Genomic DNA, 21,453 nt, shown 5'->3' on the forward strand with positions numbered 1-21,453 from the left:
ACATGTCATACAACTCAATATGCCAATCAGATCAAGAAGAGTTGTACAATCATCACCACAATCAGATTTAGGACCTTTTCTTTTTCTTGTACTCACTGTTATTCCCTCCCAATTTCTCCCCAAGCTCCCTGAAGAATCCTAGATTTCGTACACCGAAAAACATACAATTTTGGTTGAAATTCGGGTTATCAGATACAAACTGGCTGCTGCGGAGTCACGTCTGAAGAATAAGCCTACAGGATCGAGTGGAACTGCCCCCTTGGTTTCCATGGCTACCAAATCTGCCTCTTGCTGAGTGGCTGTTGGGTCTGAGCATCTGAGTTTTCAGTTAGCAGCCAGGCTCTTACGCACCGCACCGTTAGGAATCTTTCTTATTTATTTATCTATCTATTTATTTATTTATCTATCTATTTCTTGATTGATTTACTTATTACCAGATATAAAGGTCACTAAATCAACAAAGGAGACCATGTGAAAATTAGTAAATATTAGCACAACTCAACTAAAACTAGATGACGCGTTTGATACACGGCCACGTGTTATGTGTTTTCAGGTATGCCCGTGGAGGCCATCAGAGAATCTCTCGGCGAAGAGCTTTTCAAAATACGGTATGAGGAAGATGAGCATGTCCTCAGGGTGGTCGGAGGAAGCCTGAAAGATTTTTTAAACAGCTTTAGCACCCTTCTGAAGCAGAGCATCCACTGTCAAGAGGCAGAGAAGAGCGGTCGCTATGAGGACGTCTCCATTCTATGCCTGGATAAAGATCACAATTCCTTACATGTTTACTACTTCTTCCCAAAGAAAACCACGTCCATGATTCTTCCCGGCATTATTAAGGCAGCTGCACACACATTGTACGAAACGGAAGTGGACGTGTCCTCCATCCCTTCCCGCTTGCACAACGATTGCAGTGAGTTCGTTATGCAGCCCTATTTGTCCTACTCTGTTCACGTCAAAAGCATCAAGCCATCCTTGTCCCCAGGCAAACCCCAGTCCTCTCTGGTGATTCCCACATCCCTCTTCTGTAAGACATTTCCGTTCCATTTCATGTGCGACAAAGACATGGCGATTCTACAGTTTGGCAATGGCATTCGGAGACTGATGAGCAGGAGAGATTACCAAGGCAAGCCTAATTTTGAAGAATACTTTGAAATCCTTACTCCCAAAATCAACCAAACATTTAGCGGAATCATGACTATGCTGAATATGCAGTTTGTTGTACGAGTGAGGAGATGGGACAAGTCCGTGAAGAAATCTTCGAGGGTAAGGAGAAGATCTATTACCATTTTAGAATTTTAGTTTTCATATCCAAGGACTGGAAACAATGACCGAGAATTTCTTGCTTGACTTCAAATGCTCTAGATAAAACATTTACATCTAACACCTGTATAATAATTTTAAGACTGCAATACATTTCTAAAAATAATTTTTGCATTCGTTTTCTTTATACTTAATACCTTGGTTTACCAAATATTTATTGAACATAGTCCAACTTACAAAAATATTTAGAGTCTTTTATAATTAATTTTGTTAAATAAACATGTAAAAGATGATTAATTATCAAATACATGATTTAATTTGGAATGTTAAGAATATTATTTTACAATACACAAAAAGATCTCACGTTTTTAACATAAAGCCACACAATTAACTTTTTAGTCATTATTTATTAGAAATTGGAAAATAAAATTAAAAAAAAATTAATGGCTACCTACTGTCAAGAAAAAACAAACATGATCTGATACATCACACAGCTTTGTAGCTGTCGGTCTCAGAAAATAAAGTTTACTGAATTGTAATTGCTAGTGCAAACGAAGCTAATTGAACCTCTCGTAATACACATATCTTTAAACACACAAAGTCCCAGGAGAAACACTCCTTTCCCAATTATGAAAACAGCTTTAATTTGGTTTATTCCTCATTAAAAAATCTTACTCCCCCCCCCAAAGCCAATATTAAAAGATAATAATGGCAACATATAAAACAGGGGCTATATTTGAAAGGACGGTGTGCTTGGTAAAGTGGAAGAAGCGAACATGCAGCAAAAAAGAGGAAGCCCTTAGTGGCTGCAGCAATGGGCTCAGGCCCAGCAGCTGAGAGGATGGTGTAGGCCCGAGGGGTGCATTTTTCTGTTGACATGGGGTCACTGTGAGTTAAACTGAACCCTCAGTCCAACAACAGCTTCTAAATCTTTGTTTAAAACAAGCAAAAATACTATTTTAAAACTTTATTGTGTTTTACAAGCCAATGATTTTGGACAGCCTTCTGTGTCATCAAATGTAAATCCTGTTCACTCTTTCAGAGTGTTCCATGGCATTCCATTGTGTTGTACCTTTGGAATCAGTCGGCATTAAAGGATCTTTTCTTTGCATTGACCTTCAGTTGCAGTGAACACATGTGTACAATACATTCATCATGTGTGCACACTCAGGCAAGGAAACAACCTGGGTTTGAGAATATTAATTACACCTCTCCGAAGGACCCCTTGATACAATCCTTTCTGCTGGCTGCCTTGTCTCTCTTTTGTTTGTATTACTGGAGCTGAGTTGATTAAATGCATACGACTAAGTTAAAATAGGGAAATTACCTCTCAGACTATCTGAGATCCAGTTAGCTCAGTTTAGTGTCTGGCAAAATAATGAGTTTCAAAATGATAGCTCAGAGGTGGGGTGGGGATGGGCTTCTGACAGAAAAAATTTAGAAGAAAAATCTAATATCCAAAGGCTTTTAAACCTCCTTATTTGCCAGTTGAAACAAAAAACTCAGGGAAAACACAGAGGGGAAGTGGGAGGAAACATGCTAAGATAAGAGAATATTTTTCCCCCAAAGAAGCATTACATTTCCATAAGACTACAAAAATACAATAACAAAGCATTAGCATGCTGCTTAGTGAAAAAGCCTTGAGATCTTTTTTTGTCTTATTCGTTGCAAATCATGATTTTGATGTAGATCGTATTCCATTCATTTAAATCTCAACAAATTGAAACTTTACCAAAGCATATCGTTCTTTTTCAGAAGGTTGATGAGGTAAAGCTTAAAACCGAACGGGTTATCACAATATATACTGCCTCTACGTTTGTCTCAGGGAGGTGTCGGATAAACCTGAGTAAACCATAGCAGTAGCTTCTCTTTTGCTTCACAGGTTATGGATCTCAAGGGCCAAATGATCTACATTGTTGAATCCAGTGCTCTCTTGTTCTTGGGGTCACCCTGTGTGGACAGACTAGAGGATTTCACAGGGCGAGGACTCTACCTTTCAGACATCCCAATTCATAACGCCCTGCGGGATGTGGTCTTGATAGGTGAGCAAGCCCGAGCTCAAGACGGTCTGAAGAAAAGGCTGGGGAAGCTCAAGGCCACCCTGGAGCAAGCCCACCAAGCCCTGGAGGAGGAGAAGAAGAAGACAGTAGATCTTCTATGCTCTATCTTTCCCAGTGAAGTGGCACAGCAGTTGTGGCAAGGACAAGTTGTTCACGCAAAGAAGTTCAACGATGTCACCATGCTGTTCTCAGACATCGTGGGCTTCACGGCCATCTGCTCCCAGTGCTCACCCCTGCAGGTCATCACAATGCTCAATGAACTCTACACCCGCTTTGACCAGCAGTGCGGAGAGCTGGATGTCTACAAGGTAGGGAAGGAGCCAGCCAAGGACTGCTTTCCTGAGGGCCTCTGTTACAGTGCAAATGGAAGGTTTTCTCTACAGGGGTGTCCATGGGCCCAGGTATTGTGCATTAGTGCCGTGTTCTCAGGCCAGAAATAGCTCTAAATCTGCTCAGAAACAGAGATAACTTGCATGAAAGGCTCGTGGAGAAATTTTAGACTGAGAGGAGGGTGGAGTGTAGGACATACGAAAAAATAAAGCTCAAAAGTCAAATAGATTTGACATTTCATTGTGAGACCTACATTGAAATAATCTCAAAGAATAAACAAACTCACTGAGTTGATTGAGTTGATTCCAACTCATAGCAAGCCCACAAGATAGAGTAAAATGCGCCCTGTGGGTTTCCAAACTGATAAATTTTTATAGAAATAGAAAGCCTCATTTTTTTTCTCCCATGGAGTGGCTGGGGGTTTTGAACTGCTGACCTTGTGGTTGGCAGCCATTACATAACCACTATGCAAACAGAATTCCTCCAGGGCTCCTAGTCAATTGAAATATTAAGCCTAAGATAATGAAAGCTATTCAGAGAAAATTAACCTTGGTATTTGTAAAAGTGACCCGAGGATCATAGAAACCGTCTTTAAATTGTTTAACGCGGTGCCTAACCAGGTAACACCTCCCCAGCCCCATGCCATAATCACCTGCTTAAGGCATTACTGTAGAGAAATCAAAGGCAGACACATTTACATAAGAGATCCATTTTCAGATTATGTTCTCTATACCGTATTGCTTTTCAAAAGGTGAAATAATTTCATCGCTCCTGAAACAGAGAACATAATTATCTTCCCACAGAATATGTCTGCAAGACTAATATACATTATACCTTATAATCCTTACAAATAAAGTTGCTCTGAGGGTTGTAGTAGATAATGTTATCCACCAGCGTGCTAGCATCATTCCAGTCACTAAGAATAAACAGTGACGGCCCATCTCGTTATTTGTTTAACATTAACAGGAGCGCTAGTGGTGCGGCGTGAAGGATTTGGTTAGGAGCTGTCCATAGTAAGTTCCACGGGAGAAACACCTGGTGGTCGCACCTGGAAAAATTACAGTTGAAGACATCTAATGGAGGAGTTATATGCTGCTCCACCGGGTTGCTGGGAGTGAAAAACTCACTCACCAGCTCCTTTTAATGATATCACTCGTGTAAAAGAGCTGTTCTCTTCTGCCTGCAGCTTACGATTAGAAGTGTGCTAATGATTTATAGGGTCCTCTCTGCACTTTGGCTGCTCTGAGCAGGAATATCGTTGTTGTTGTTTTGTTGCTTGGTTTTGCTCCGTCTTGTTTTTTGTGCATATTATTATCTCTGCAGGTCTATCTAGATAAGATAGGCGGGATAAACAAGCTGGAGGATAAAACAACAGGACTGATGGTTCCGGGGGGGACATGGGAGAGGGGGAGACAGAGGAAAGGAAGGAGATTTTAACAAACCTAGGGACAAGGGAACAACAAGTGATCTAAAATAGATGGCGAGGGGGGTGTAGGAGGCTTTGTAGGGCTTGATCAAGGCAATGTAACCGAGAGGAATTACTGAAACCCAAATGAAGGTTGAGCATGATAGTGGGACAAGAGGAAAGTAAAAGGAAATAGAGGAAAGAACTGGAAGGCAAAGGGCATTTATAGAGATATAAATATGGGCATGTACTTATGTAAATATACTTATATATGACAATGGGGAACAAGATCTATGTACATATTTATAGATTTAGTTTTAAGGTAGCAGATGGACATTGGGCCTCTACTCAAGTACTCCCTCAATGCAAGAACACTTTGTCTATTAAACTGGCATTCCATGATGCTCACTTTCCCGACATGATTGCTGAAGACAAATCAAACGCATAAGCAAATGTGGTGAAGAAAGCTGACGGTGCCCGGCTACCAAAAGTTATAGCGTCTGGGGTCTTAAAGGCTTGAAGATAAACAAGCCGCCATCTAGCTGAGAAGTAACAAAGCCCACATCGAAAAAGCACACCAGCCTGTGTGATCATAAGGTGTCAATAGGATCAGTTATCAGGCATCAAAGAACAAAAAATCATATCATTGTGAATGAGGGGGAGTGTGGAGTGAGGACTCAAAGCCCATCTGTAGGAAACTGGATATCTCCTTACAGAAGGGTCACAAGGAGGAGACGAGTCAGTCAGGGTGCAGTATAGCACTGATGAAACGTACAACTTTCCTTTAGTTCTTTAATACTTCCTTCCCCCTCCCACTCCCACTATCACGATCCCAATTCTACCTTACAAATCTGGCTAGACCAGAGGATGTACACTGGTACAGATAGGAACTGGAAACACAGGGAATCCAGGACAGATAAACCCCTCAGCACCAACACTGAGAGTAGAGATACCAAGAGGGTAAAGGAAAGGTGGGAGAGAGATAAACTGATAACAATGATCTACATATAACCTCCTCCTTAGGAGATGGACAACAGAAAAGTGGGTGAAGGGAGACATCGGACTTGTGTAAGACATGACAAAATAAGAATAATTTATAAATTATTCTGGGGGTTTGAGAGTGAGGGAGGGAGAATCAGGAAGGGAGGGGAAAAATGAGGAGCAGATTCCAAGGGCTCAAGTAGAAAGAAAATGTTTTGAAAATGATGTTGGCAGCAAATGTACAAATGTGCTTGACATATGGATGTATGTATGAACTGTGATGAGTTGTACGAGCCCCCAATGAAATGATTTAAAAAAAAAGAAATTCATTAGGTTATTAATGTGTCAGTTTTACATTGTACATTATTATAATAGTCATATGATATTTATTGAGTAATGACTTCATACAACACTGTAGGAGAGGGCTTCAAAAGGCTTGTGAAAAAATACCATTATCTTTGCTTTCATCTGTCCATTGGTTTTTTTACACTGCCTTCATATGTTTTTTCTAAAGAGCATGTAAAGTCAGCAAATGACTTTCATTTAAAAAATTATTATAAATCTAAAATATGTTATTTGTTTCTGATAATACAATTTTCCATGTTCGAGGGGAAAACAGAGATCAAGTACTGTGATGAGTGAGAGGTAAGCCTGGAAGTGGAAGTCACCTGGTATTGTGTTCACCTTCTTGGGCCACGCTGCTTCTCAGTTCAGTGCCTGGCATAAGGGGTCCAGATCTTTTGAATTTCCTGAGTACTTAGATTCCCCTACATACAATGTAAAGAAAGCTTTCTCTGAAGGACTTTATTTAACCTTATTTGCCATAGGGCCTAAACATTCTGCTGTACGACTGATGATGTGACTATTACCAAGTTTTATAATATGGTCAACATGCTGTGTGTAGGTGGAGACCATAGGTGATGCATACTGTGTGGCTGGAGGATTGCACAAAGAAAGTGACACCCATGCTGTTCAGATAGCACTGATGGCCCTGAAGATGATGGAGCTCTCCGATGAAGTCATGTCCCCCCATGGAGAACCTATTAAGGTAAGACACATCTTTTTCAAGAAATCCTATTGGCATCATTATTAGTTACTTAGGGAACGAGTGGTGGGTTACTAGTTACTTAGGGAACGACTGGTGGGTTACTAGTTACTTAGGGAACAAGTCAGAGTGTGATCACAAAGAGAAACCTCTTTTCTAACTGGTTGAAGCAGGAATGCATTCATTCCAGGGAATGGAAAGACTCACATTGTACATGAGAGGGCTGAACAAGTCAACTATCAGCTAGGCTTTCAATTTAGAAAATGCCCTTTAAGACACATTTCACACTCACTGTCTTCTTCTACAGAACTCTACTACTGCAGCCACAACCAGGAGTCTATTGCTTTCAGAAAGCTATTGCCTATACTGCTGACTTTGAACAAAGCAAAACTAAACTAAATACTGTACACAATATCATTTGAATCCCCAAATTAATGCAAAACCTCTATAATGACATTCATAAAATGAGTGACTTAAAAAACTGGGCTCTCTGTTAAGCATATTATACATAAGCCAATGACTTCTATGGAGGTATATTCATATGGAAAGAAAATAAATGCAGTTATTGCTGAATCCTGTGTGTTAGTCTGGGTACTTTTGAGAAACAAATCCACAGAAACTGATGTATAAGAGAGAGTTTTATATAAAGGGTAAGTGTAAATCAAGAAAACATCCCAACCCAGTGCTGCCCAAGCCCACAAGTCCAACGTTAACCCACTAACCCTTATGTCCAACATCAATCCACAAAATCCTCCTCCATCTCACAAAACAGACACGATGAGGCCAGCTGCAGGAGGAAAGCTGAGTCAGGGAATGTACAAGCATCTCAGCACTGTCAGGGGTCTCAGCACCCAGGGTTGCATCGGGGTAGGTCCATGTGGCTTCTCCTTGGGGATGTCTTGCAGGAAGTCAGCCTTGCAAGCTGAAGCAGGGAACTGATTAGGCAGCTGCACCCTGGTGTGACCATCACAAAGCAAGAGGCCCCAGAACTGGAAAGGCGAGGCTCACGGGGCCATTTATCCCTCTGCCTTTCAATTAATCCCACATGTGTTTATTGGCAAGGTTGGCACAATAAACTAACTAACTCATACAAGTCCCCATGATGGACAGAACCTAAATGCATTCAGAGTATTCAATAGAGTTGGGAAAATGTGATTTATAGTTTTCTAACTCCTGGATGAGAGCGGTTGGCACTGGGATAGAGGCTGGTTACTGACCCACTCATATTTCCCAAGTTGTATTCCATTCCAACATGTCTGCATATGCCTGCATTATTCCAGATAATGGAATAATGCCTCATTGAAGAGGAGAAACAGAAAATTAATGTTTTGGGCCTTGGTTTAAACTAATAGAACGTGTGAAGATTTCCTTCATATATTAGACCCACTGGTGGTGAATCTTTTTAATTCTCATACAAGGATCCTCAAACAATGACCTCCAGAAATGGATTTTGGAAGTAATAGAGAATTCCATTCTGCAGATAGTAAAACCTATAGAGAAGAAAGAAAACTTAAATGATGATATTTACAGGTTTAATCTTGCCTTCCTTTTAGCTTAAGCAAAAACGTATACCTAAGCCATCCCAACCTATTGCCTAGGTTATAGTTGCCCTAGTTATTGATTGCCACTTAACACACCTCTTTAAACCGAAGTGATTTGAAACTACAAACGTTTCATTATGCTATGGATTGCATGCATTAGTAACTCGAGCAGGTCATGGCAGAAAAGTTTATTCTCTGCTCTAAAATGTCTGGGAGCCCTGTTGGGAAGCCTTAATGGTTGAGGTAACAGAAGAGCTGTGGCTGAGACACTGCAAGGGATAAAGAGGCTACGCTGACATGAGCTCTGCACTAGGTCTTGTCCTTCGGTGGCAATAACTGACGGGTTGTGTTGGCAAGGACTGGCAGCCCAAGTGCTTCCACGTGGCTTTTCCAAAGGTACCAACCCCGGAGAAGTTGGACCTCTTAAAGATGAAAGATGAGTGGAAGCAGGATGTTCTTTTAGGGCCAAGCCTCGAAAGACATGCCATGACACTGCTTCATTTTATCCACCAAGGCAGGTGGAAGCTGCCCACAAAGCAGTGGAATTTGATTCCACGGCTTAATATGAAGAGGTTGTGTCTTACATTTTACAACCACCCCAGCATTTGACTATTATATACTTAGTTTCTATCATTGGTTTTTCATTTTTCCCCAAAAGTAGAATAATAGAATGATGAATGTATGTCTCTGTCTCGCTGTCTGTCTCTCTCTAGCTCTCTCTCTGGGGATGAATATTTATATTAAGACCAGTGTTAACTGTGTTTTTGTAATTAATATGTATATATATTTAGATTAGGGTATTAGTTAGTGGTACTACTTTTGTTAGAAGAAATGCAGTTTTAGATTTAGCAGATAGAAGAATTACCATATACTCAAGTCTAAGTTGAGTTTTTAAAGCACATTTTTAATGCAGTTTTGGTGGTCAAATTAGATGCCTTGACTGATATTCGGGTTGGCTTATACTCGAGTATATACAGTATCTGTATTTCATTTCAGAGATAACTACTTGGGTAATAATAATTGAACTTTAGCAATGTGTAAAGTGCTCTGCTGAATGAACCTTACCTGGGTTTCATTCTATTGTGTATAGGATGACACTTAGTCAGAAATGTCTCAACAGCACCCAAAAACAACAGTAACCTGTACACAGGATATATCTGATAGGAAGGAGCTCTCTGAGAAATAACACAGAGGCGGTGTGAAGACTATTTTTAACAGATAGAAAAAATACATTGATGTGTATGGGAATGAAGAACAATGTGATTTTAAATCCAGTCTCATTTCATTCTTACAACATTATGAAAAGACTACGATTCACTGATACACACTATTAGTCAAGATGCTCAAGTGGCAAATTTGGTGTCATGTCTGGCTGGCTGACTGGTTTCAAAGCACAAGTCTGTTTATTCGTTTGTTTGTTACCTCGTAGGATGGAATCAGAGTGAAAGACTAAAAATAAAAATCTTTTTGTTCTACCTTACAAACTATGTTCTATGCTTGTCTACAGCATGACACATGTACCAATCATCCATCTCCTTACTGATTCCTTATGACTGTTTCACTAATATCCATCCCCTTAGGTTTAGGAAACTTCAGCTAGATTGAGGATAGAGATCAGGAGGCTGAGGAAACACTGAAAGTTGGCAAGTGGTGAGTGAGCTTTTTAACGACCTCCTGGTACTCCCCCTTCCTCAGTCCCAGAAGGCAAGAGTGGCTTACAAAATGCCGGACTCCTTTACCATGTCCCCGCGCAAGTGTTTACTGCGACAATGTCGGAAATCTATCTTTGCCTTAAACTATTTCTATATAGAAATCTGTTTCCAGTGAACCAGGATTTGTGAAGACACAGACATAATGTGCATCTTAAATTTCGGATGAGTTCGTGCTCGTGAATTTGAGAATAGCCCCATTAGAAAACCTTTGGAAAGAAAGTGAGACCAAGCCCTCGAGAATGGAAGGGTGGGAAGAATCAACGGGGAAACAGCTGCTTTATCTGCATTGTTTGGTTTTGTATGAATAGAATGTGTGTGTGTTCAGTTATACATCCATATCTATTTGTGTGTGTGCTTCAGTATGCTTGCTTCATATGCATGTGAAAGCTCAGCATGGAATAAGGAAGACCAAAGATAATAAATCTATGCATTTGAATTATGAAACTGGTGAAGAGTATCCACAGTACCATGAACTACCAAAAGGACAAACCAATCTCTCTTGGAAGAAGGACAGCCAGAATGCTCCTGAGATGCAAAGATGGTGAGACTTCGTCTCATGTACTTTGGACATGTAGCCAGAAGATGGCAGTTCCTGGAGACGGATGTCGTGCTTGTTAGTGCAGAGGGTCAGTGGAAAAGAGGAAGGCCGTGGACAAGATGGATTGACACAGAGGCTAGAATGATGGGCTCAGGCATAAACATGTGAAGGTGGCCCAGGAGTGGGCAGTGTATTGTTCTATGACACACAGGGTCGCTATGAGTTGGAACTGACTTGATGAAACCTACCAACAGCAACAACTATAAGAATGGTGTAGAGGCATGTTTGACATGGGACTTCACAGGGGGGTGAGGAAAGAATCACAATTAGTCTCTGTCCAAACCTGATTCTCATGAGACGAGGTGAGAGATGCCTCTGCCCTACCTCCTTCCTGATCATATTCTGACACCGAGAGTCACTGCCATGGCATTCGATTTCCTTGCTGGGTTCAAGGGTCCATTGCAATGTCTACAAAATCTTCACAGGCAAAACTCGAGATGATAAGGGTGTATTAGCTAAGTTCAGAGGTCAGCCCAAGTCAGAATCAGAAATGTTCAGAACACAGTTCTGGTCAGGACAGCCTCTTCTCAGCCTGTGGTAGTTTCATAATTTCATGTCAAGCTGATATATAAAATGAAGGGGTGGAGTTTTGCTAGTCCATCAGGTCACATCCTGATGGTACCTCTTGGTGGGTATGGCCTTCTCATGAGGATTCTGGAAATTTCCTCTTTTCCTTGGCGGCGGGACACACACTGTCTCTGCTTCACCTTCCTGTTGGCTAGTCATGTGGAGTCCTGCTGAGACCAGAGCATGCCATGTGGTGGAGGCCTGCGCCAGCACTGAGATCTTTCCACCGGCATTGGTCTGTGTGCTTCCTGCATTTAGCACCATTGCATGTGCTGCATGAGCCTGAAGGGTGATTTACAGACTAGTATCTGACTTATGGCCTAATGTCAGCCTTATGGACTCGACCTGGACTGGGCTGAGAGCTTTTGTCAATATAAAATTGCTCTTTGCTATAAAGCTTCTCTTATACACATGAGTGTTTCTGAATTTGTTTCTGTAGTCTGCCCGGTCTACCACACAGCCATTCGGGCAGGCATGTCTCTCACTAGCCCATTCACACAGCCCTTACCCTCTGCCTGCTCAGACATGGTTATAGAGCTCTTTTAGTACTCTAGATGAAATGTCCCAAAGGGCACGCTGCTCCCCCATAAGCCTCAGCTGGTAGGCTATCAGCTCTAGCTCTGTGGATCAGCAAACCTAGCTCCCCAATTAAGTGCCAGGAGGCACCTCACTCTGCAAGTGAGCACTCCGCCCTAAGGTAATCCACTTTATTTGATCCTTGATTAGGGAAGCTGCCCTCCACCACTTCTCTGATGCTACAGCTTTCTGTCCTTGGATCAGATCAAGACGATTCATTGTGCAGGGATCTAAGGGTCCAAAGGTCTAGTCCTGGCTCCTGTCTTTTGATGACAGCAAGATTCTTTCCTTCACCTCCTGCTTCTGATATGGTTCCTTTTATACCTAGCAGGATCACAGAATTGACCGATACCCTGTCATCGTTCAATGTTTTTACAATCACAATTAACTCCATTAATAATCATCCCAAATGGATTCTTATAATCTTATCAGCGACTTCCTCGCGTCCTTTCAACAAGACCTACAAGGAATGAAACAATACGCCCAATTTGCATAGTTCCATCCAGTCATTTGGTAGAAAATACAGAGACTATGGTCAGAAGGACCATGTCAAGTAAATCACTACACCATATTTACTTATAAAATAAGTAATGTCATGTTGTAGACACGTGTCATGCTGTAGACAAGCTTAGAACATAGTTTGTAAGGTAGAACAGAAAGATGTTAATCTTTCACCTTGATTCCATTCTACAGGGTAACAACAAAAAAAGAATAAGCAGACTTGTGCTTTGAAGCCAGCCAGCCAGCCAGCTATGTCGTGCTAAGTACACACACACACACACACACACACACACACACACACGTTTTGCTATTTAATGTAAAATTATGACAACAAAAAGACTTTTAAAATAATTGAATCTTTTAATTTTTTAGATGAAGAAATAGAAGAAAATAGATTTACATAAAGTCAATTTACTAAGTAGTGAAAGAGTTTGATTTAGAATACAAATCTCCCGTCTCATAATCTACTGCTTTTTTATAATTGTATTATAAGATTCATGAGCTTTACATTTTAAAGTTTCTGATATTATCATTGTTAAGTATTGTACAGTTGAGGCAGACATTATACACAGAAACAGTACACATAACATTTGGAAATATTGTCAGGTCTGGTGCCATCCTTCCCACTCTCGCCCATTGTTATAACTTATGTATCAATTAATGTCATTGCAGAGTTTCATCTTTTTGGGGGAGATATTTGAAAATAGCTTTAAAATAAGATATATTTATTCTTCTAATCACTTTCCCTTTTAATTAGTGAGTACTTTATCTTTTGTTTAAGAAGCCCTAGTGCTGCTGTTGGATGAGCACTGGACTGCTAATCACAAGGTTGGTGGTTCAAACCCACCTGGCATACTATGGAAGAATGATGAGGCTATGTGATCCTGTACAAATGTACAGCCTTGTAATTACCAAATAGGAAACTTTATTTGGGTCGTTATGAGTTGCAATCAACTAGATGGTGGTGGATTTTTTTTTGGCTCGCTTTCATCTTTAAAAAAAATGTGTGCATATAATAAAACTTTTAAAAAGTCAGCTAAATCTATAACTTAAAATAATCAACATAGTATGGTATGGGTAATATAACATACCCCCACTTTCACGTGCTATATTATAACAGTAATTTAAGAGAGTATGCATCTTCTAAGATCATCATGTATTCAGAATTTCTTGGCTATCCCAGTTTATAATATTCTGTCTCTATGACTCTCCAAATCACTACTAAGATTCAGAATTCCTAACCTTGTGTTATACTGTGATGCACATGATGTTACCATTGGCCAAAGTTGACTTGATATCAGCCAACTGGCTTACTGTCTCTTCTTCAAGCCTAAGCAAATCCAACTGTCTTCTTCCTCTTCTACTTTGTACATACATATTACAATCTCTTTCTGCAGTTATTGGTCCTTTGAATAGTGAAGTGGTTTGGGCATTCATTTCTTTTAAACAATACTTAACAACCATATGCTTGGGTTTGTTTTTCTGATGGAGTTTTGGGAAAGAATCCCCAGAACCCAAATAGTATCTCTTATGTCACTTAATGAACAAGGTAGGTTTATCCACATGCTCCAGACATCTTCTTATGTGGTGACTGTGGCGGATGGACATGGATATTTGTGTCTGGTACTATAGGTAGCTGGAATAAAGATGGGTTGTGTCACAAACAGATGGGATCTATGAGGTGTGATTACTGATGCTGAACTAGATATTTGTAATTTGATGTGCAAAGTATAAGGGAGTTGACTGGAGGTTTGGGGAAGAATGGGATGGTGAGAATGAACAATACAGTGCTTTAGACAAGGCCTTTGAGCCATAGTCACAAGTGGAAAGTATTTCACCAGTGACCCAGAACACTGTGTTTTGCTTTCAGATGCGAATTGGACTGCATTCAGGTTCGGTGTTTGCTGGAGTTGTTGGTGTTAAAATGCCTCGCTACTGTCTCTTTGGAAACAATGTCACCCTGGCTAATAAATTTGAGTCATGCAGTATCCCGAGGAAGATCAATGTCAGTCCAACTACTTACAGGTACTGGTCGCATTGAGCACCTGAGATCTATCCTTTTTATTTATATATAACGGCCACTCTCCCCCAATTGGTTTGTTTCATTCTCCATCATGTGGGATCTTGCTGAGACATTTTTCTTCTTCTTTTTTTTAATTGTTTTATTAGGGGCTCATATAACTCTTATCACAATCCATACATACATCAATTGTGTTATGCACATTTGTACATTCATTGCCCTCATCATTCTCAAAACATTTGCTCTCCACTTAAGCCCCTGGCATCAGCTCCTCATTTTTTCCCCTCACTTCCCAATCCCTCCTCCCTCATGAACCCTTCATAATGTATAAATTATTATTGTGTCATATCTTGCCCTGTCCGACGTCTCCCTTCACCCACTTTTCTGTTGTCTGTCCCCCAGGGAGGAGTTCACATGCAGATCCTTGTAATTGGTTCCCCCTTTCCAACCCACCCTCCTTCCACCCTCCTAGTATCACCACTCACACCGCTGGTCCTGAAGGGATTATCCGCCCTGGATTCCCTGTGTTTCCAGTTTCTATCTGTACCAGTGGCCATCCTCTGGCCTAGCCAGACTTGCGAGGTAGAATTGGGTTCATGATAGTAGGGGAGGAAGAAGAATTTAGAAACTAGAGTAAAGTTGTATGTTTCATTGTTGCTACATCGCACCCTGACTGGCTGGTCTCCTCCCCACGACCCTTCTGTAAGGAGATGTCCAGTGGCCTACAAATGGGCTTTGGGTCTTCACTCCTCATTCCCCACTCATCACAATGATATTTTTCAAAGAAAGGAAAAGCCATAACTTTCATTGCCCTCATTTGGATATTTTTAAGCTTTTATGAACTTCTTTTTAACTACTGATTAATTGCATGCAAACATGTGATGGGCATGTGTAATCCTTGGCAGACATCATATCTTCTTCAAGACTCTATTCCTTCTGATAAAAGCCTGCATTAATGTTCTTACTAACCCAACAGAAGATTTACTGCCGGAAAGCTAGAGAAAGCGTTTTGCAAGATTACAAGTGTTATGGGCTGTCGACAAATGTTAACACAGTACAAGCAGGGCCACGTACCATTTACCATCAGGACAACCTCTGTGTTAGCCATCTCCCTGAAAACAGGCACCAGGCAGCCCAAGTCAATAAACTATACTCTTTCACTATCATTTTCTTCAACCAGAAAACCATCCAATGCAAGAGGAGTAAAAATATATCTGCTGTATAAATTATATCTTCCTTCAAAAGTCCAGTTCTAATGAAAACTCTTCATGGGCAAATAGGTTTATGAGATCCATATTCTAGATATTGCTGTGCACATTAGCTTTCTTATTCTCAGCTAGATGCTGTGTGACAGCATCTTAAAGCCCCAGTGAGCTTTCTCTCCAACCCCCTCATTGGCAACATCAATTTATATTTCACAATGAAAGTATTAGATGAACGTGCTGGAGTCCCACTCACGCCACAGATTCTCTCAACAGAGTGGCCCTGTCTTGTGGGAGCGGCTGAGTGACACAATGAAGGGCTTTAAGACTATCCAAAAGTTGACAGTTTGAGTCTCCCCTGAAGCATCTTGGAAGAAAGGTCTTGCAATTTACTTCCCAAAAGTCCCAAACTAAATAAAGCCCATTTCCATAAACTCCACTCTGGCTCTTAGTGACCCAGGAAGACACTGCAGACCTGCCCCAGAGGGTGGCTGGAGCCGTAAGTCTTTACCAACGGAGCGTTTCATCTTTCTCCCATGGGACAGCTGCAACCGTTCAGCTAGCAGCCAGTCAGGTAACCACGGCTCCACAAGTTCACAAGCCTGAACGCCCTCTAGAGCAGACTTGAAAAACCTCTACTCTACAGACCTGACGTCACCATGAGTAACACTCGATTCCAGGACTACCACTTTCCACAAAAATAGCAACCACGATATTGTGTCTTGTCCCTGTTACCACGAGCCAGCTGTCTCTGCCCCTCTCTCTAAGACAAGTGTGGCCTTTCCATGATTCTTCTCCTTAAAATAACCCCTTATCTCTCTGATGATTTATCTCTGGTGGAAAGGTCTTTCCTATGAAGATACAAACCTATCTTTCTATCAGTGCTCTTGAAGAAAATAAACAAAAGCAAGCAAGCCCTATTTCAAAGTCCAACTTCAGGCACCATTCGAGATTTCTGTACCCTTTGAAGGTAAAACTCCTTAGAGGAGTTGTTCACTGCCTCTAGTCCTGGTGGCAGAGTGATTACTCACCGGGATGCCAACCGCAAGGTGAGCAGTTTAAAACCTCCAGGATGACGCTTTCTAATCCTGTGGAGCATTACCACCAGCTCGGAAATCCACAGGGGTAGCCTGATCTATGTGGTCCCGCAGAGTCACTCTGAGTCAGAATTGCCTGGATCACAGTGGGATTCTCTTCAACACATTCCAAGCAGTATTTCCCCTCTACCATCACTGAAATGGTCCAGCTTAGCATCATTGTTGGTGTCAAATGCCCTCAAGGCATTCCAACTCATAGCAACCCTGCGTGCAGCAGAATGAAGTTCTGCCTGGTCCTGTGCCATCCACACAGATGCTCTGGGGCTTGGGCCTATCAGAAGAGTCACTGTTTCAACCCATCTCATCTCTTTGCTTCTCCCTTTTTTCCTGCCCTTCTACTTTAACAAGCATGATGTCCTTCTCCAGGGACTGGTCTTTGTTGATAACATGTCCAAAGTAGGAAAAGCTAAGTCTCACCGTCCTAGCTTCCAAGGAGCCTTGTGGCCATCCTTCTTCCAAGACAGATGTGTTTGTTCCTTTTGCAGTTCATAGTACTTTCAACAATCTCTGCCAGAACCATAATTCAAGTGCATCAATTCTTCTTTGGTCCTCCTTATTCAGTGTATAACTTCCATAGGAGGTGATTGAAAATACCGTGACTTGGGTCAAGCACACTGAAGATCTTTGGTCTTCATCAGCAAGTGCTTCAAATCTTCACTTTCAACAAGCAAGGTTGTGTCATCTGCAGACCACAGGTTGTTGATACGCCTCCCTTTGACCCCGATGCCTAATTTTCCCTCATATAATCCAGCTTCTCTGATCATTTGCTCAGCACACAAATTGGATAGGTACGGTGAGAAGCTATATCTATGACACACACAAGACAAGATTTTCAACTTGGCCTGTCCTCACAGCTGCCTCGTGACCCCTGCACAGGTCCTGCATGAGTACAATGAAGTGTTCTGGAATTCCCATTTTTCTCCAGGCTATCCATAGTCTGTTATGATCCACACAGTCAAATGCCTTTGCATAAAACACAAGTAAACATTTTTAGCATTATTGTGCTGTTAGGTGTTGTCCAGTTGGTTCCAACTCATAGTAACCACATGAATGACAGAGTTAAACGCTGCCTGATCTTGCGCAGTCCTGACAATTGTTCCTATGCCTGAGTCTATTGATTAAGCACTGTCTCTTATTAAATGTTTCCCGTTTGGCTTTTGTAATAGTACACTGTCTTATTTTTCCGCTACTTCCTGGGTACTTGTGTTCAATGTTTTGGTTGCCTATAAAATCTCTTAACAATGGAATGATCTTCTTTCCAAACTTCTATGACTCTTGCCATTTTCATTTGTTGTTCATCCCATAGTTCTCCATTGAGCTACTCAAAAAATCAATGGTCATCTACTAAATTCTGATCCAAAGCAATCCTGCAGGTCCAAGTAGAGCCAACCCTGTAACCTTGGGGGAGGCAAATTGCCACATCTTCTGCTCATCGAACTATAGATGCCACCCAGTTAGAAAAACCAGTGTTCCCTCCCTGCAGGAAATCCACTTCCCACCTAGCCAAACTTTACCAATCTCATTAAAGGGCATCATCATCTAGTTGTTATCGCTAGGTGCTGTGGAGTCGATGCAGATGCTTAGTGTCCTATACACAACACAAAGGAACACCGCAGGGCCCTGCACCATCCTCACAGACGTTGCTCTGGGTTCCTTGTATCCCTTCACCTCATTAAGAGTCCCCCTGCTCTATCCAGCTGGATGGCCAGCGCTAGGGATTAGTTCCTCGTGATCACATGTTCAAAACAAGAGCGGAAACGTCTCACTATCCTCTCTTCTAGGGATCATGCTGGCTATACTTCTTCCAAAGCAGATGTTTTCTTGTAATTACTGTCTTCTGCCTTAGAGAGACCAGTCCTTCCTTCTACCAGAACCCACCAGGTCTACAAAATTCCACCCTGAGTCCTTACCACCCTTGATGTTACAACCCCAGCCAAGCAACCTTCACCTCTCACCATCAGTTCTCTCCCTCCTTTCGTTCTTCCATCCCTCCTCCCCACACACCACACCCTCCATGCAAAAGCAAGATTATCTTTCCAAACCCTTAATCACACCTTGTCATTCTAAGGTTAAAACCCTCCATCTGAATCAAACGTAAACGTTTAAAACAAACGCCAAACTATTATGTTTGCTCCGATGCTGCCAGTTGCTTACATTTTATTCCACGTTCTACTTCATTCACTGAACTCTTGCCTACCTGGTGTCAGACTTTGTTCACCAAATTTGCCAAACTGATTTATGAATAAGTAATACTTGACTTCTGCCTTCTGCACTTTTCTCCTGGTCCTCATGGTAATTAGGTCCAAAGTCAATGTCCCTTCTACCAAGAGTGGCTCCTTAACCCCTGCTGCTAGGGCCACAACCTGCCCTTCGCACACCCTTGCCGTATTCGACTTCATCATTTTTTTAGCTCGTGTAAGAATCAAAACTTTCCCGATGGGTTTATGAGTTTTTCAACTGCCTCCCCTGACAGAATATTAGCCTGCTCTGAGTTGAAGTTGAGTCTATGGAATTAGTGTTTGTTTTGTTTTCATTTGTAGATGGATCTTTAAAAGAAAAGCTTACATTCAACTGCCCCCCCCCCCACCGCCCCTGTTTCTCCTGTGGTGGTTGCTAAGCAGTATAAAAGTAAACTTGCTCACTTGCCATTATGTGTTTGTATACGTGTTTGTGCTTTAACTGCAGTATGGAAAACTAGTCAATTAGGTCGGCCATTTTTAGTTTCAGATCATTGGATTAGTGTTAGAAGTTTGACTGTGTGACCCAGAGATCATAAGGACAAAATTGGCGAACTGCCCAGGGCAGGTGGGTAATCAGACCTAGGAAGTCCTAATTACAGGAGAGGTCAGAACATAATGATAGAAAACCAGGACTGTAAGGGTAAAGAACAAAGAGAATAAAGGGGGAGCAAGAGAGGTGCCACAGAAAACTGGGGAGTCATTGCAGAAGTTTGAGGGAAAGAAGGAGAGAAACATCACTCACTGGACTGTTTCTGCTTTCCCTGGGTGTAAATGTCATCACAATTGTGTCGACATAGCTTTATTTTTCAATCTACTTTTCTAACAGACTATGAATTTTAAAAAATCATTTTATTGGGGCTCATACAACTCTTATCACAATCTATACATACGTCAGTTGTGTGAAGCACACTTATACATTTGCTGCTCTCATCATTCTCAAAACACTCGCTTTCCACTTGGGCTCCTGGAATCAGCTCCTCATTTTTCTTCTTTTGTCCCCTCCCTCCCCGCTCCCTCCTTCCTCATGAACTCTTGATAATTTATAAATTATTTTTTTATCATAGCTAACACTGCCTGACGTCTCCCTTCACCCACTTTTCTGTTGTCCCTCCCCCAGGGAGGAAGTTATATGTAGATCCTTGTAATCCGTTCCCCCTTCCCCCTCCCCTCCCCCTTTCTGTCTTCCCTCTGAGTATCACCACTCTCACCACTGGTCCTGAGGGCTTCCTCTGTCCGGGATTCCTTGTGTTTCCAATTCCTATCTGCACCGCTGTGCATTCTCTGGTCTAGCCAGGTTTATAAGGTAGAATTGGGATCATGATAGTGGGGGGGGGGAGATGGAGGGAGGAAGCATTCAAGAACTAGAGGAAAGTTCTGTATTTCAGCGATGCTACGCTGCACCCTGAGTGATTCATCTCCTCCCCACTACCCCTCTGCAAGCGGTGTCCAGTTGCCTACAGATGGGCATTGGGTCCCCATCCCGCACTCCCCCTCATTCATGATGATATGATTTTTTATTCTTTGGTGCTTTATACCTGGTCCCTTTGACCCCTCATGATCACACATGCTGGTGTAATTCTTTCATGTGGGCTTTCTTGTTTCTTGGCTAGATGGACACTTGTTTACCTTCAGGCCTTTAAGACCCCAGATGCTATATGTTTTGATAGCTGGGCACCATCAGCTTTCTTCACCATATTTGCTTATGCACATGTTTGTCTTCAGCGATTGTGTCAGGAAGGTGGGTATCATGGAATTACCATTTAGTTGAGCAAATTGTTATTGTAATGAGGGTGTATGTGAGTGGAGGCCCAATGTTCATCTGCTACCTTACTACTAAACCTTTAAATATTACACATATCTATTTCCCCCATAATTGTAAATATATTTACATATGTACATGCCTGTATTTAGACCTTTCTGTATGCCCTCTGCCTCCTACTTATTTCCTGTATTTCCTTTCACTTTCCTCTTGTCCCACTAGCATGCCCAGCCTTCATTTGGGTTTCAGTAATTCCTCTTGGTTACATAGCCCTTGATCACACCCTACCATTCCTCCTACCTGGGTTCTGACTCCATGACATGTTATTTTTTCTAAGTTTCTTTAGAAAACAGAATTTGTCTTCAAAAACTATACTATAGTCTGTCTAAGATGGCACTTCACCCAATGCTTGAGCTTTAAATTATACATCTTTAAAGCCAATTTGTTAATGCTGAATAATTTATATAAATTATATGTAAAATGTATCATATTAAGAAATATTAGGTTAATATAATTGAAATAAATCACTACATTTATCAATTACTTAAGTTTTATACAA

General features: G+C 41.5%; 1 protein-coding gene across 6 annotated transcripts in view; it reads left to right on the plus strand.

Moving 5' to 3' along the window:
- The window catches only part of GUCY1A1 (guanylate cyclase 1 soluble subunit alpha 1), a 75,872-nt gene that overhangs the window by 49,872 nt on the left and 4,547 nt on the right, over positions 1-21,453 (plus strand). For all 6 annotated transcript variants that reach the window (XM_075543630.1, XM_075543625.1, XM_075543624.1 and 3 more), the window contains exons 5-8: positions 554-1,263; positions 3,143-3,628; positions 6,941-7,084; positions 14,447-14,601. In XM_075543630.1, coding sequence (XP_075399745.1) covers positions 554-1,263; positions 3,143-3,628; positions 6,941-7,084; positions 14,447-14,601 — 1,495 coding nt within the window. The remainder of the gene's footprint in view (positions 1-553; positions 1,264-3,142; positions 3,629-6,940; positions 7,085-14,446; positions 14,602-21,453) is intronic.

The sequence above is a fragment of the Tenrec ecaudatus genome, chromosome 3, assembly GCF_050624435.1.
Source record: "Tenrec ecaudatus isolate mTenEca1 chromosome 3, mTenEca1.hap1, whole genome shotgun sequence".
NCBI lineage: Eukaryota > Metazoa > Chordata > Mammalia > Afrosoricida > Tenrecidae > Tenrec > Tenrec ecaudatus.